This window comes from Oenanthe melanoleuca, chromosome 1 (genome assembly GCF_029582105.1).
Source record: "Oenanthe melanoleuca isolate GR-GAL-2019-014 chromosome 1, OMel1.0, whole genome shotgun sequence".
Classification (NCBI taxonomy): domain Eukaryota; kingdom Metazoa; phylum Chordata; class Aves; order Passeriformes; family Muscicapidae; genus Oenanthe; species Oenanthe melanoleuca.
Window position 1 is genome coordinate 72,973,362 of NC_079333.1, and position 15,674 is coordinate 72,989,035.

General features: G+C 37.1%; 1 protein-coding gene across 1 annotated transcript in view; it reads left to right on the forward strand.

Annotated features, from left to right (window-relative positions):
• Positions 1-13,807, forward strand: part of RAP2A (RAP2A, member of RAS oncogene family) — a 30,145-nt gene extending 16,338 nt beyond the window's left edge. Inside the window, exon 2 of the mRNA XM_056489441.1 lies at positions 9,875-13,807. Within this exon, the coding sequence (XP_056345416.1) occupies positions 9,875-10,112 (238 nt within the window). The 3' untranslated portion in view covers positions 10,113-13,807. The remainder of the gene's footprint in view (positions 1-9,874) is intronic.
• The last annotated feature ends 1,867 nt before the right edge of the window (positions 13,808-15,674 follow it).

Genomic DNA, 15,674 nt, shown 5'->3' on the forward strand with positions numbered 1-15,674 from the left:
GGATAAAGAGTTTGAAGTTGTCATTAACTTATGCTTGAGCTTTAGTTAATTCTGCAAAATCTGGTTAGTCCATTTTGCTTTCAGAATTCTAAGATATATGTCTATCTTGAGGCCTGTAAGTATGATTATCACTTCCTCTACATAAATGAATAGCTATGAATATTTATGTGACTTTGTCATTTGTTTCTCAGCCCATTTTCTACATAAACAAGCATTATGCAACTCAGTTGTGTGCTTGTCTCATCTTCCTCCATTACCTGCCAGTGAGTTTTGAATTCTGCAGTGCAGTTAAACTAAATTAAACATTAGGACAAATTCCCAAAGAGATCATGGAAGGCCTGTCCTTGGAAGTTTTCAAGACTGAACTGAGCATGGCCCTGAGGAAGCTGGTTGGTATTTCCTGGCTGACCTTGCTCTGAGCAGGGGGTTGGACTGGAGACTTCCCAAGGTCCCTTCCTGCCCAGATCAACATCTGGAACAAATTAGAAATCTAAATAATGATTAAGTTCTGTCAGAATTGTTGGTGGGAAAGACACACTGTCACTTCTGCAGTTATGGAAGAAACTGGCACATGCTTAATCCTAATTATGGACTAGGGAATGGAGAGGGGAAAAGTTGTTGGCAGAAGGAAAAACTGGAGCTTTAGATAGCAGCATTGATAGACTCTGTGAGAAACTAGACCTACCATTGTAGTCATAAATTGCTTTACAGACTCTGTGCTTTATAAAAGTCTGGATGCTGTTTCAGCTTTTCCAGAAGGATAATAAACAGTATTTTATTGCACAGGTTTGTTTTTTTTTTTTATATTTTTTTTTTAGCTGAGCTACAGGAATAAACTTTGATATATCTGAATTGGTACAAATCTCTTTGGTCACTTTCTTTCTCTTCCCTCACCTTTGTCAGTGCTTGCTTGTACAGGAAGTTTAGAGATATTACAGTAGTTTATCTAAACATCTGCACATCAAGATATGCTTCTGAAAGACATTTCTTGTGACAAAACATGTATTGATTGATAACTAATAACGCATTTTAGGACCACTGTTGTTTGAACACAGCAATGTAATAACTTTAAACTATAAAACAATTGGAGTCCATAGATTTGTGTGATGTGCAAGAGGCTCACATGCCTTTTACAGCTATCTGCATTTTTTGTTGCCTTTGCAAAGGGACCTATTCAGTCCCACATCACAAGAATAGGCAAGTTTTATGACCTTGTAGAGTTTTGTACGGAGGAGCAAGGAAGAAGAGAAATCCCTCAATGTCAGCATATGTTTTAAGGTATTGTGAGCCTTTGCAGTTTCTACTCAAGCTGGTGGTGTTGAAGTGAGGTAACAACCTTGACTTTGTCCTCAAAGCTAGTGTTCTTGCTTCAAGGCACACCTAATCCACCAGCTTTATTCTTTCTGCTGACAGGAATCTACCCTAAATACTTGTTCTAAATACTTGTAAAGAAATCTCAAAGTTGTGTGGTGTTATATAGCTTACTGCTGAGAATAGCTGGCATGCAGGGTGCTTTTTCACTTGAAGAGCAAGCAAAACTGCTACTGCATCCTTCAAGATGATCAGATTGCCTCCATCACTAAGGATGGAAGACCTCAGAAGTGTTTATATACCATAGGCAATAGAGGTTAAAGCTGACAACTCTTTTCTTCAGATGGACAGCAGAGGTACAGAGTTCAAGGGACTTGCTAGAAATTGCACAGGAGGTCTGTAACAGGGTCTGAAACTGAACCCACATCTTACCTCTCATGTCAGCATTCCTCTTGCTTGATGCTTAATGTTTTCACTCTAAGACATCAGGGGATAAAATTCAATTATAAGTGGTTATGTCTGACAAAAGTGGTCATTTAAAAAAATGTCTTTTTTTGAGACTTCAGAAGAATCTTCTATATTTTGCACATTTGGTAGGTACTGAAAGCCTTGACATATCCAGTCATGCTCATTATATTGGAATAAACATTAGTACATTAGCATGGATAAGGCTTAAAAATATTCAAGGTAAGAAAACTAATGTGGTTATTAAGAATAATTTTTAATTATGGATGCAAAGCTGAAATATTGAAATGTGAGGCCTAATTTTCAGGATGTTGAGCTATTCCATTTAGTAGCAGTAATTGAAAAAATTTAGGTGCTCAGCTTTAATGTCTGGAAATTTTTTGAGCAAGAACTTTTTTTGTATTTAAGCAATTATAACATGCCTCATAATCTATTAGTAGTCTTCTTGACAAGTACATTTCTTTCAGTATGAACTAAGTAGAGAGATTAGATGAAATTGGTGCAGCTGTGGGAGTCAGGACATTCTGATTTTTTTTGTTGCTTTTAGAAATTAAACATTGGAAAAAGTCAGGTAAAACATTTGCCTTGTATTTACTTGTTATTGCTTCTTAAGCTAAACCAAGGAACAGAAAATTCCAATCTGAAAATTCCAGTGTTTCTGAGTTGCTAAATGTGCTAAGCATTTCAGGATTTCAACAAGATGATGTTGATGCTTGGTTGTCTAAGAGGAGGATTTTGATTGGCATAGAGAGGGAACTCAAGGATTAAAATCTTGTTTGGATATGCTCCCAGCAAACCTGCTGCTAAGAAGGTAGATTTTATATATCCCTTAGAGTCTTTTCAGTCTTGATAATAGACTTCAGTGTTAACTATGAATTTTAATGATGGGTACTAGGGAGAAGTGTCCGTTTTAAGGTGAAAAATAACCTCATGTTTGTGAAGGCTTTTGAGCATCTGAAGCTACTTGTGTCATTGGCTCCTTGTCATCCCCAGCACTCAGAAAGCTGTTTTCCTTCACCTGTGCCAGAGCCTTACTTCGAGGGGAACAGACAGTGTCATGGGATGTAGTTTAAACATTCATGGAGTTCTGCAAGCTTAATGAGAAAAGTCTCCCTAACATCTTAATGATCAGGCTTTTTCTTTTTTAGGACTTACTTTAGTGACTAGCAAACCCTTAAGACATGTTGATAGACCTTTGAATTTTCAGATGTCCTTGACATTTTAGCTTAAAAAGCTGGAGGGAGAGCTGAAGGTAGGCTCAATCTGTAGTGACTTGCAGAAGCAGGCTGAAAACATGGAAGGAGTTTATTGTTATTCTAGTTCTCCTATGAAATCTTAGATATGGAAAATCCTCTGTAGATAAGCATTTTTCTCTGAAGTGGATGGAAATGACCTGTAAAGATCTTTGGTGTCCTTCATAAAGAGATGATGTGCATCATCCTGTTTCCTCTGTTGCAGCAAGGGAATGTTGGTTTACTGCATGGCCTTTGAGTATGTGTGTTGGGTTGTACAATCCGTGGTTCTTGTCCCTTGGAAGGTCTCAGCTCTAAGCTGCCTGGGAATAATGTGTGCAAGTGATTTGGTTGAAAAGTGCTTATTGTGAGAGTTGGGAAGCAGATATTTATAGTGCTTCTGTGTACTGTGGTTGGTTGTTGTTTCTTGGGCTTTGCTTGGAAAGGAACTATTTCCTCTAATTTCGTACAAGCACAGCACCAGTGGTGAGCCAAACTGCAAATGAAGCCAGCTCTAACAACCACAGAGCTGAATTGGCTTTAAAGTACTTTATTTAGGATGAGGGCATTATATCCAGAAAGTTTCATGTACAAGAACAAAGTTTCTGAAGCCTCCTTGAATGTGATATGGTGTGGTGTTATTTATTATTCTAATATTATCCTCCCAAGTTGTTTTGCAATTATTTAATTTGCTGTTCTATGAGTAAGTACAATTATCATGACTTTATATACCTTGATCTATCCATCTGGAGAGTTTGTTTTCCCAAAGGCTATGTAAGGAGTTCATGTCAAAGCCTAGAATAAAATGTTAGATCCCAGTCCTGCAATTAGGCCATACACTGTTCTTTATAGCAAACTGATTCATGACTCAGCCACCTAATTGCAGTGGGACTTCCAATAAACTCTTTACCATCTACCCATTTATAAAAATTATTTTAAGACTATTTTTTAGTTGGGAGTTGTTGCTCAAGAAATTAAATCATTACACAATATAGCTTACAAAACTGAATATTAAATGCAATTAATTAGTAAACCAGACTGACTTGTTTGCACCAGAATCGTGGGAGTTTTACAGCTGTTCTGTAGCTGTAATAATTTCCATTAGAGGGAAAAAGTGCTCAAACTTTGCAGAAACCTACCTTTGTTTAGACTTGAGTATCTATTCCTCTGACACATTTATACATGTATACAAGTATTGACACATCTTCATTGGTGTCTGTCACAGGAATCCATGGAAACATAATTCTGCACAGTGACCCCCTAATGGTTGCATTTTTTTAAAGCTACCAAAATACAGAGAATAAGGGTTTGAAAAAAGTGAGATGTCTCCTTTGTTTGAGAGTCTTAAAGTAGTAATAGCTTCAGAAGTGTGTGTTTTATCCTTGAAAATTCTGTGGTATTCCTTCCTGTCATCCTGGTGTTTGAGAGGCTCAGAATCAGGCTGGGGAACACTCTGTCCCTCTTCTTATCCTCCACAGCCAATGTGAGTTTTAACTATCAAGGATTCTGCATTAAATATCCAAGTAATTATGTGAAAGGGATTAGAAAAATTCTTGATAGTTACAGTTGGAATATGTTCTTCCTCTAGATGAGGAAACTGCTTGTTCAAGTTATGACAGATTTTACTGCAGGCAATCAAAGTTTGCAAGTTACATTACAAAAGGATATTTATTTACATTTAGTGTGAATTTGTAAATAACCTAGTAGATTTAACTGTCATTTCTGGTACTTTATTTCATATTACCCATAATAATAATAATACAAATTTTTTTGTAAGGCTAAAATTAAGAATAATTTTTTTTACTGACTTTTTGATATTATCTGCATCATTTTCAACACTAATATTATTATCCCTTAAATTAATTTCCTTTTTGAAATACTACAAAAGTGCCAGAAATGCATTAAAAAAAAGGAGAAAGATGACCTGTGTGTAGAAGGTAATAAAGGTGATCTAGTACTGGAGATTCCTTTTGATTTTAGTAATAATTATCCTGTATAGATACCTTTTGTATTTCAGTGGTCCCAGTTTTTATCATATAAAGCTGTAATCTGCATCTTTCCAAAAACTTTAACAGGACTTAAACTTGTTATAAAAAATTAAGAATACATGGTATTATCTTGGTTTGTTTTTATTACACAGAATGATTTGGTTGAAAATATTTGGGTCTGATATGAAGCTAAGGAAAAAATCCTAGAACAGAGACACCACTTCCAGAATGTGAAATTAGAAGACAGGAACCTCTTTGTACATTTTTCTCTACTGACTAGTACAACTCAGACACACACACACAGAGTGTAGGGGTACTGGGCAATCTGTACCATTGTTTAAGGGAATCAGATTAGTTTATTAGTCTTGGTGTATATTTGGGTACTATTTTTAAATTCTTGTTGTTTCAATCTTAATTTTTATTATATTTTCACTGCATTTCGTCTTTGTTTTTATCTTTATCTGATGACAGTTGTAACCAGAATCTGAGAAGTACCTTGTAAAAGAAGTCAGGTACTGCCCATGTTTTCTGGGTATGATTGGAGGTGGAAAAACTGTGAGGAAAAAGTCTCTGAAGATCATTCTCATACCATTCACCTTGAAGCTTTCTAAATGTTTTAAAGCTGTTATTCAAAGTGTGCATAGTAATCTAAATCCACAGAAATGTGGGTGATGTGTGTGCTGTATGAGGTAAGATAAAATATAGAAATATTTATTGCTGTGTGACATATAAGGCTGTGTGGTCAGTGGTGCATAACTGGGCCACATAAAACATTTGAAGTTTGTGTATTTATTGATTTCAAGTGGCTGTGGTGTCCCTTCTCAGAAAAAAATGAGAGATTTACTGTGGGCTATTGGTCCCAGGTGTTCATTAAAGATGGGTTACAGGGTTTTTTTTAGCACTGAATTTTTCTAGAACTGGGAAATCCATTCTGATTGTCTTTTATGGGGCAATGACTGTACCTTGCCAGTAGTGGAAACCCTAGATATGATGGTATTTGACTCTGCACCAGTGTCTTCCACAGGCTATAAATGACTGCAGTCCTGTTATCTCTTCAAGAGTTGCCTCTGCTCAGTACCTGTCATATTGGAGCTAAAGATAGTGAGATCATTTAAACAGGGTGAAGTGCCTTGTTCTTTAATCATGTTCTGCAAACACGTGTAATTGGTCTTGCAAAAATTTGTTCCTGAAGAGGTCTTAAAAAGTCAAGCCTTCCCCTGCTACATTTGAGAGTGTTTCTTACAGGTTCTGCTATATTTGCCCTAGAATACATACTGTGCTGCTTTGATACTGACTAAAGTGGTAGCAATTCTTATTTTCAGGTGGCCCTTGAGCTTCTCATTAGGAATGATCAGTGCTGCTCAAAGCTTTTCAACAATACTGGGAAAGTTGTATTCTGCTGCTCCAGAAATGAGCAGAACTGTGCCACTTTTCCATTGCTAAGGGGACAGGCAGGGGCAGATGGGCTGCAACAAAAGGCAAAACTTCTGCCCAGCTCCCACTGTGGAGCAGCAGCCTGGATTCAGAACCTTAGTATAGGTGATGGGGGTTTAGCCTCTTTTACTCTGCTAAAAGTATTTGTGAGTAAGTTAGATTCTACTAGAGGAAGCATTTGTGAATTTCTAACTTTGATTTTTGCATTTGAAAGGAAGGGTTCTGTGTTGGTGCTTGGCCATTGCAAGGTGGCTCTCTCTTTTTTTTTTTTAGTAAGGAGGGTATTGAGCAGGGATCTCCCCCATACTCATCAGAAAAAAAATTGCCCAGGATACTAAGTGAGGCAGGAAATTCTGGCAGTGTTGAGAGGTGAAGAGTGCAGAGCTAGCTTGAACTTCAGAGCTTGTAGAGTTTGATTTAGTCAAGACTTAGGTTTTTCCACAAAGTGTTATCATAACTAAAAAACTGGAAAGTGTGAAGACCCTTAGGACTCTGAATGAAGACACACAGTTCATCATCCTCTTGGTGCTTGGGAAATATGACACACAAAAGTCTGGTCTGACTCCCTCTGATCAGCTTGGGTCTGGCAGGACTGATACTGAGCTGGAGGTCATAAGTCCAGCTCATACCAGAGCCAGTCTTCTGCACAGTATCCATGGACTGTTTTCCCATCATTTGCTGTATTGTAGGCAGTAGACACTGATTTTTCTATGTAGAATGATAATTTGTGTGTATTTATTATAGACAGGCATAAGTATATATAAAAATCACATAGAATATGTATATATATAAAATGTATTTTTGCTGTAAAGTTAACTACTCAAAATCTAGGTAGTACAGGGAAGTATTCAGCAAGAGCAACTTTATTTTTTATAAAACATCATGAGAGCTTTGCAGAAACACTTTCTTACACATTTCAGTATTGTGTAGTTATTGGTTATTGGGTGGATGTGAATTGTAAGGTGAATAAGGCTGTTGACTATAGGATCTCATTTTGGGTGGTGATGGTAGGTAGTGAATCAGGTAAATGTAACAGGAGAAGCAATACAGAAAATTGCTTCTATCTGTTCCACCTAGTAGTTCCTAGATGGTCCTGTGCAAATAAATTAAATTAGGCTTTTCATATCTTTTCTGTCAGCTCATCAGTTCTTTCTGTTCTTCAGTATGAAACATCAGGATTTCCACTGCTCCATTTCCCAGCTGCTGAGTACTCATAGCTTACAGACTCTCAGATATTTAGTTGCCCAGATTTTATACGGCTCCTAACCCTTTTAAGCACTTGAATTTTTCAGTGGAACTTACTTTATATCTGCAACAAGTGTGTATGTGTTGCCTTATATGTTTCTCAACAAATTTGAGTGATCTCACAAAACTCAGAGAGATGATCTTGTGTTTTAATTCTGGCTGATCTATTTCTTCACTGGGCCCTTCTCAAACACCTGCTTTGAATTTCTCAGTTCTACCAGAGAGAGTAGAGAGGAAGTTCAGGGCCCTCAGAAATCAAGAAATGCAGTGAAGGGTTACCTGATTCCATTTCCACTGAAGGATTTTTTTAATGCTGTATATCAAATACAATGGGGGACATGCATCTGAACAATGAAGATAAGACAGCAATTCAATATTTCTTTTTATCTGTTGAATGCCATCCATCTTACGTAATTAAAGACTCTGCTATCTTGTGTTCAAACGCAGGAGGACAGATTTCAAGATGCTTGTGTGTATTTTGGTACTTAATTCATGGGAGCTTAGCTCTTGCAAGGGTTCCAAAGATATCATTGTGCTAAACACTGCATATCCACGGAATAAGAAATGGATTGTGTCTCTTCAGATGGTAAATGAAGGCAGGATAAATGGTAAAAGTGAGGGAAAATCTCTGCAATTATTGATGGCAGCCCTGGACTATGGATTAAATGACATTCCCTTAATAAGCAAAGAGGCATAACAAAGTTTAGAATTTCAGCTATGTCTTATGACATAGTTGGACAAATTTTTGATATTAGTCTGGTGATGTAAGAGCTGCTGGTGTGGTTTGAGACATTATTGGCCTTTTATCCTTTCAGACTCTGGGGGAGTCCACTGCCCCTTCAGCAGAGGCAGCAGGAGCACACAGGTTACCTGTTCCATTGCAGAGTGGTGACAGACAGGGAAACAGGTTCCCCTCAACCAGCTGAGACAGATGCACCCACACTGCTCTGCTGCCTTGCCTGGCAGGCACAGGGGACAGGTGGGATGAAGAAGGAGTAATAGGTGGCTTAAGGAGGATGCCATCTTCAGCTGCTTCAGGTGGCAGCTGTGTCTTTTGTCTATCCACAGTTCAGTCTTACTCCAGTGATTTGACTCAAAGCAATACTACTAAGATAATAATAAGAAGAAAATCAGGTTTTAAGTTAAGAAGGCACCATCTTGCTTCTCTTAGCAGAGAAGTCTCTGGTTTGCGTGCTAAAAAGTCATAATTAGTTTTTCTCTCAGTCGTAGTTGCTTTTGTGAGGAAATCTGTGTAAGAGTACTTTGGAAATAGGCCCAGTGTTTTCTTCTCTCTTTTCTTTTCTATGGCAAATTTGTAAATTTAAAACCTGATGGAACACTTAGTTTCATGTCTGAAGAAAGGTTTATGAATGTGAAGATGGGAAAAAAAAATGGCAGGCATTTCAATTTTGTAAAAAATTTGGCAAGGATCTCTTCATAAGGAGGTGCAAAGTAAAAAATTCCTTCATAGCTGTATAATCTGTTGTGCTGTCCAAGTTGATTATGAAGAAGAACTGTGATAGTACTGCCTGGAACTTAATTGTGACTTTTTACATCATTTCACATCATTTTTGGCATAATGATGTGAATCTGCAAGGGAGAGATAATACAGAATGTATATCTGTGGTTTTATGTAACAGTACTTCTGTACTTGAAGTGGACTAAATTTCCTGAAATTCGGAATTGAATTACTGGCCCTATGGTTTTGTCTCATTTATTGCTATCCAGAGAGTTCTGTGTTTATTGACCAAAAGGATTCTCTTGAAAGGAAGAGTGTTGCATCGTTATCCCAAGCAGGAGATACAAAATACCTGTTCAGGGAGAAGGAGAATGTAATCTTGAAGGGAGGGTTTGATGTCCATCCTGTTCTTACACATGGAGATTGCAAACAGGGAAAATAGCATTATCTTCCTCATTTTTGTAGTGTGAAAGTATTCCTGGCATATTTCCTGGAGGGAAGGAAAACTCAGAGCAGGAAGATTTTTGTAGAATTCTGAAAGCTCTGAGGGGAACAAGATGTGCAACAAATTGGTAGAATGTGAAATGTGCATTTTTTTAAATGTAAAATTTTAAGATCATCCAAATGTCTCTTTCCTATTGGGTGTGTATTGTTTGCAAATAGATTTTCTTTTTTTTAACTTTAAGAATGTTGCAATTTTTAAAAATATAATTATTGTTGTTTTTGTTTTTAAACTGTAGGTATGAGAAGGTGCCAGTAATTCTGGTTGGTAATAAAGTGGACCTGGAAAGTGAGAGAGAAGTATCATTGAGTGAAGGCAGAGCCTTAGCTGAAGAATGGGGCTGCCCCTTTATGGAGACCTCTGCTAAAAGTAAAACAATGGTGGATGAGCTCTTTGCGGAAATTGTTAGACAAATGAACTATGCAGCACAGCCAGACAAAGATGATCCATGCTGTTCTGCATGTAATATACAATAGCATTAAAAATGACCTAACCTGGACTTAATTTGCAGAAATTTTGTAAGGTGGTAAAACTGTCTACTTCACTTCCTGGTTTGTGGGTCACTTGAAATACATCTGTAGTGAAGTAGCAACATTAACTCAGAGCTGAGCATTGAAAGTCAATCACTGACTCTGAATATAATTGGGTTAAATGACCACATCTCACCCGTTTTTTCCCTTTGAGCACCTGCAATTTTATGGCACAGTCAGTTGATCTACAGGGTCATTCCAGTTGAACGTTCGTGTGTTGTCATGTCAGACAGCAACAACAGCAACTATTTCTGAAGAGGACAGAATCCTTTTGGAAATGGAAGATGAGAGCAGTGGAGAGGATATCTCTGAAGACCTTTCACAACAAGCATAAGCATGAAAAGAAGAGCCATGTCTTTTGGTGTCTGATTACCACGCTTCAGAATGGGCACTATCACATGTGGCTGAGTTTGTTCAGTCAGTTATGTTGATTTCACCAGAACTTCTGACAGTGTTGGAGGAAAAGGCTACCAGAGATCCATATAGTTTGGATTCTTTTCAAAATCAATACTATTATTTCTACACTTTATCCCACATCTTGAAATAGAAAACATTGAATCAGTGTGTGAAATGAAAGGCAAGATCTGGAAACAAGTGACGGGTGAAGAAACAGTCTGGCATTGGAATGTTTTAAATCTTTCATTTTGCTGCTCAAAAATGGAGGATCGCTTCAGGTTTTGGTCTACAAAAAGCCAAACAAACCCTCTGTTTACAAAGCAGGAAGCATCTTTATTTTCACTTTACTGAACCAGAAGGAAGCAACTGTGATGAAAAAAAAAAATTTGCTGAGCCTTACTAACAAGGAACACTTTAATAGATTAACTAGTACCATCTTGTAAGGAAAATTAAGCCATGTTTCATCCATATGTTCCCTTCTGCAGAAACCTCGTGGGACAGTATGAACATCCTGCATTTTTAAGTTTGTTAAAGACAACAGTTTTTCTTGCCTTTAAGGGCTACATTCTCTGGTGTGATCCCGAACTAACCTTTGAAAATCCAGTTTGCTATTTGATAGCTTTAATGTTGAAAACTTAAATTGAATAACCATGTGAAATCATTTGGTTCAGAGGTGAAATAGTTACAGTTGTAATTCTTTAGGTGAGTGTGGAAATGGCTCTTTAATTGCCTGACACACTATTCAAAGGTTGCCCCAATTATTGGAATGTTTAATGGTGGGAGCAAATATTTTATTTGGAAAGGATGCTCGAGCTCTGACTTGCTAGTTTCATAGCAGTGAAGTATTTATCATTTGCATGACTAATGGCACAGAAATACCTATTTCAAAGTCTTACAATCAAAAGTATAGAAAAGTTTTCAATCGCAATGTTTAGATTTTAAATGCTGGAGAGATTGTCTTGAGCTGGATCTTTTATAGGTAAAATTGGCCATAAAAATACAGTCACTGAGCCTGTGGTCTAAATAACACCATGCGTTTATTAGTTTTTAAATCTTGTGCAGTAACAGTGTAGTTCCTTGTGTTTAAATGAGTGAAAATAGGGGTGCTGGGCTGTGTGTGTGTGTGTGTGTGTTGAGTGTGTATGTGTGTGTATATGGCCCTTAGAAATGCTGTAATTGGAGTTAGGTTCGAGAGTTTTGCCTCCATCTGCAGAACTTCCTAAAAGCGCTCTCATCTGCCACAAAGGACACTGGAGTAGAAAACACTTTGCCAATTTCCATGCATAAATGTCCTTAACATTTTGAATTATAGTTCACTGGATGCTAACTAAAGAAAATCATATTCACAGAAGAGAACTGGCCAAGTCTGCCCTTAATCTTTCAACACCTTTCCACTACCAGTGTGACAAAGGGCATTAGATGTCACAGAACATTAAGCCTTACTAGAACGTAAATGTAGCCCATTTCCCATTTACTTTGCAGAGCTTTTGTTACTGTATTTTGTTCTCTTAGGGAGATAGGCACACTGTTTATTTCTGGCATCTGAATGCCCATTTTGGGTGCTCTGAATCGCCCTCCTAGAGGCACCTACCTCTTTCCATTGACTGTATAGCAAACTTAGGCTAATTTTAGTCCTCCAGGTCACAGAACTCACAAGCCTAAACTAGATGGTATGAATGTTCTCTTACCACCCCCTGCCTGCCCATTGTGTCAGCTGCCATGCTTAAACAAGATGTGAGATGTTGGATTAATGATATTTCAGGGTTTCAAATATCTGGATTGGGAAGTGGTTAATCAAACAGCACAATCCATCCGTAAAACAGCTTGTCAGTGTGAGATCCACTGCGTAAGCACTCAGAAAAGAAGAAAATACCAAGAAAATGGCATGAAGTAGAGTATGAACAGCCTAATGTGAAGTTCATAATATAAAGCAGATGGGCTTTAAATATAGGAAAAATTGCACAGTAAATTTTTAACAGAAAATATTAAAGAAAATATCTCCCAGTTTTGTTTCTTCATTGCACGCTTACATTTTCAAAAGCATAGGCCATATGTAAGCTACCATGCAACTTGGCTGGGGGGGCAAAGTGTAAGTGTTGTTTTTCATTGTATAGTTCTGAGGAAGTAGTTATGCACTATTTGTATTTCCACTAATGTGAAGATAGTGGAGCTTGAATCAATGACAGTTGCACTCGACAGATTTTCAAATTATAGGGGTAGCAGAGTGGGAGGTAGGTGAGCCACACGGCGGCTGTGTGGCTGCCCTGCAGGAATCACTGGTCTTGGGTCACTGTTTCATTTGTACCCTGATAGGATTACCAGTTATAGTATTTGAAAGTTTCTTATAACATGCCTTAAAATATTATGATTTGTTCCAAAGACCCACTTTTCCTTTGGCTGTTCTTGTAGAGCTTTGTACTTTTCTACAAAGACAGCATTTCTCCAGTTTTGTTGGTTTCTTTTTAAAAAGTTGCAACTTTTATTCTTTTGAGCTATGATAGTGAGAGCAACTGTTTCCTCTTTCCCTTAAAGATACACACAAAAATATTCAAAGCAAACAGACCAGAATCAGATAAAGAGTATTAAATATAACTTGCATTGGATTTTGTTTGGGTTTTTTCTGTTGTGCCCATCCCCCTGCCCACCCCTTCAGAGCATCAAAAAAATAAATTTGGTGACATTTTCTGTTCTGATTCTAGCCTCTCCCTAACCCCAATGCTACAGTTGCCATTACTTTTCTGTGGGAAAAACTACTGGTATTTGCTTTCCTGTATAGAATGTTACCTAAAAATGTCAGCCATTTGGTTGGGGGGTTTTGTGCATGTTTGTTTTTAATTTTTTATTTTTTTTTTACCAGTGTGCCATCAAGCACTGGTTAGGCTTTAATTGTGAAACTCCGCAACAAAAGCAAATGTTTGACAACTGCAGGAGGCTTTTATCTGCATTGTTGTGCATCTGTTAATTCTTGATCAGGGTTTGAAGAAAGACTGAAGTGGGTTCTGGAGTCAGACTTAACGCTGTTGATTTGGAGTTTCCTAGGGGTGAATTAATGTATTTCACAGTTAATTGTTGAGCTCTAATACAACTGGCAACTTAAAATGGGGCAAGAGTTTGTTTTGTAACAATGTCAGTTGTTTAAACCTTGATGTTTCAAATAAAACAAGAATTGTACATAGAACTCAATGCAAACTCAGCAGTTGTATTTGGAGTTAAATTATTTTAACAAATAAATTTATTTAATGAAATCTTCCTTGCATTTTCTGTATTGTCCATTTTGGTTTCATCAAAAGCTTCATCCAGAGCTGATGAGGGTGCCCAGTAATTTGAAACAACACTGTCAACTACATTCAGTTCAGCTAAGTATTTTCTGCCAAAATGCTCTTCTGGTACAAATTAAATAGCAATAAGTAAAAATCAAATATAATTTATTTTGGATAGAGGATGTTGGAGTCTAAGGTATAAGCTTGATAAAGATCAATAGCAATGGAGGGGGCGTTTTCTGTTCACTTTTCTTAGTGGGATACACACTGACAACAATCAGTAATACTCAGTATTTCATAAGATACTGCTCTTGCTATGGCAAGAGAATAGTAGAATATTATTATTATTACTACAATATATTTTATTTACAATATATGTATTACATTGTAAATATATAATGAAATGTTCCATGTATAAAAAATAAAATTACCAAACTTGTTCAATATATTATATAATTAATATGCAGAACTATTTTTATAGCACTGAGACTGCAAAGGGTTAAAGAAGGATTGTTTGTTATATCAGCTGTTCAATTGATGAGTGTTTTGAAGGCTTTCAGCACCACACAAAAGGAGTTAGTGTTAAAAGAACTTCAAATACAATTAGTGTTGCAGAGATTTATAAATGAACAGTTGAGCTAATGCTAACAGGATTATTCTAGCTAATTGACACTGATCAGCAGTTACATTTTTGCCATGCCAGTATCACTAAAATACCCTATTTTCACTAATGATGGCTGCTTGGTAGTCTCTTGTTTTCATGTCATGCATGCCTTAAGGAGCAAGAAGCCTGAGGCTGGCACATCTTAAAAGCTTTTAGTTCTATGGATCATATAGAAGGCTGACACATGCTGCTAATTGCATGTTTTTGATTTGCCCATTCATTCTGTAAATCAGTTCCAAGGGAACTTTTGCTGATGGGTTCTTCCAGTCCTATTAGCTTAGTAATATCCTTTTGTTTTGCCCAAAAAGATACCTATAGAGAGACTACAGGAATTCATTGGGCTGTTCTGAACAGTTAAAAAAATGCAAATGTGTAACATGCTCTTTTCAAATAACTGAACAGCTAGAAAACTTTGAATTTTTCACTCCTAGCAAATGCTTTCTCTGTCTCTCTGCTCCCTTCCCACCTCCTTTTTTTTTCTTCTTCTTTCTAGCTACTACAAGAAGTTTTTTACTCTGTAAAATATTTTGGTTGGCTATAATATGTTGTTATCAGTCTTCCCCAGGTATCAGTCTAACTGGACCACCAACCTTTGGTTAATATTTTTGTTTCTTGACCAGGGAATTACTGGACTACATCTTCTATCCCAAGTTGCCTCCAGTAGTATTGTGTCCTTGCTGTTTACCTTGTGCTTTATTCTCCATCAAATGACATCTATTTTTCTGGGCGCAGGAATGATTCTGAAATTGCTGGAAATTGTGTTTATTGCTCTGTCTGGCTCACAGCAGTGTAGTCCACCTCTTTGTTTGGCAGTCACCATCTTGGTCATTCTCATTTAATAAAGAAATTTCCAGCTTCCAATGACTGGTTGAATGCACTAGTGTTCTAGTCAGTTGTCTTAAAAATAATTCTTGTTTTGCAATAAAACCAGCAGAAAGAACTTTTGTGGGTTTTTTTTTGCTAATTGCAGTCAGATATTTGGAACTGCAGGTTTCTTTTCTTCATAGGGAGGTCAGTTAATACATCTGGATTTTGATTCCAGTTATTTAGGGTTTCATTTGTTGGATGGTCAACATGTTTTCCTTCTCATGTTGGAAGTAAAAAGTATTGAGTTAAGAGCCATAGGCTCATAGAATGATTCAGATAGAAAGGGATGTTTAAAGTTCATCGAGTTCCAATCCCCGTGCC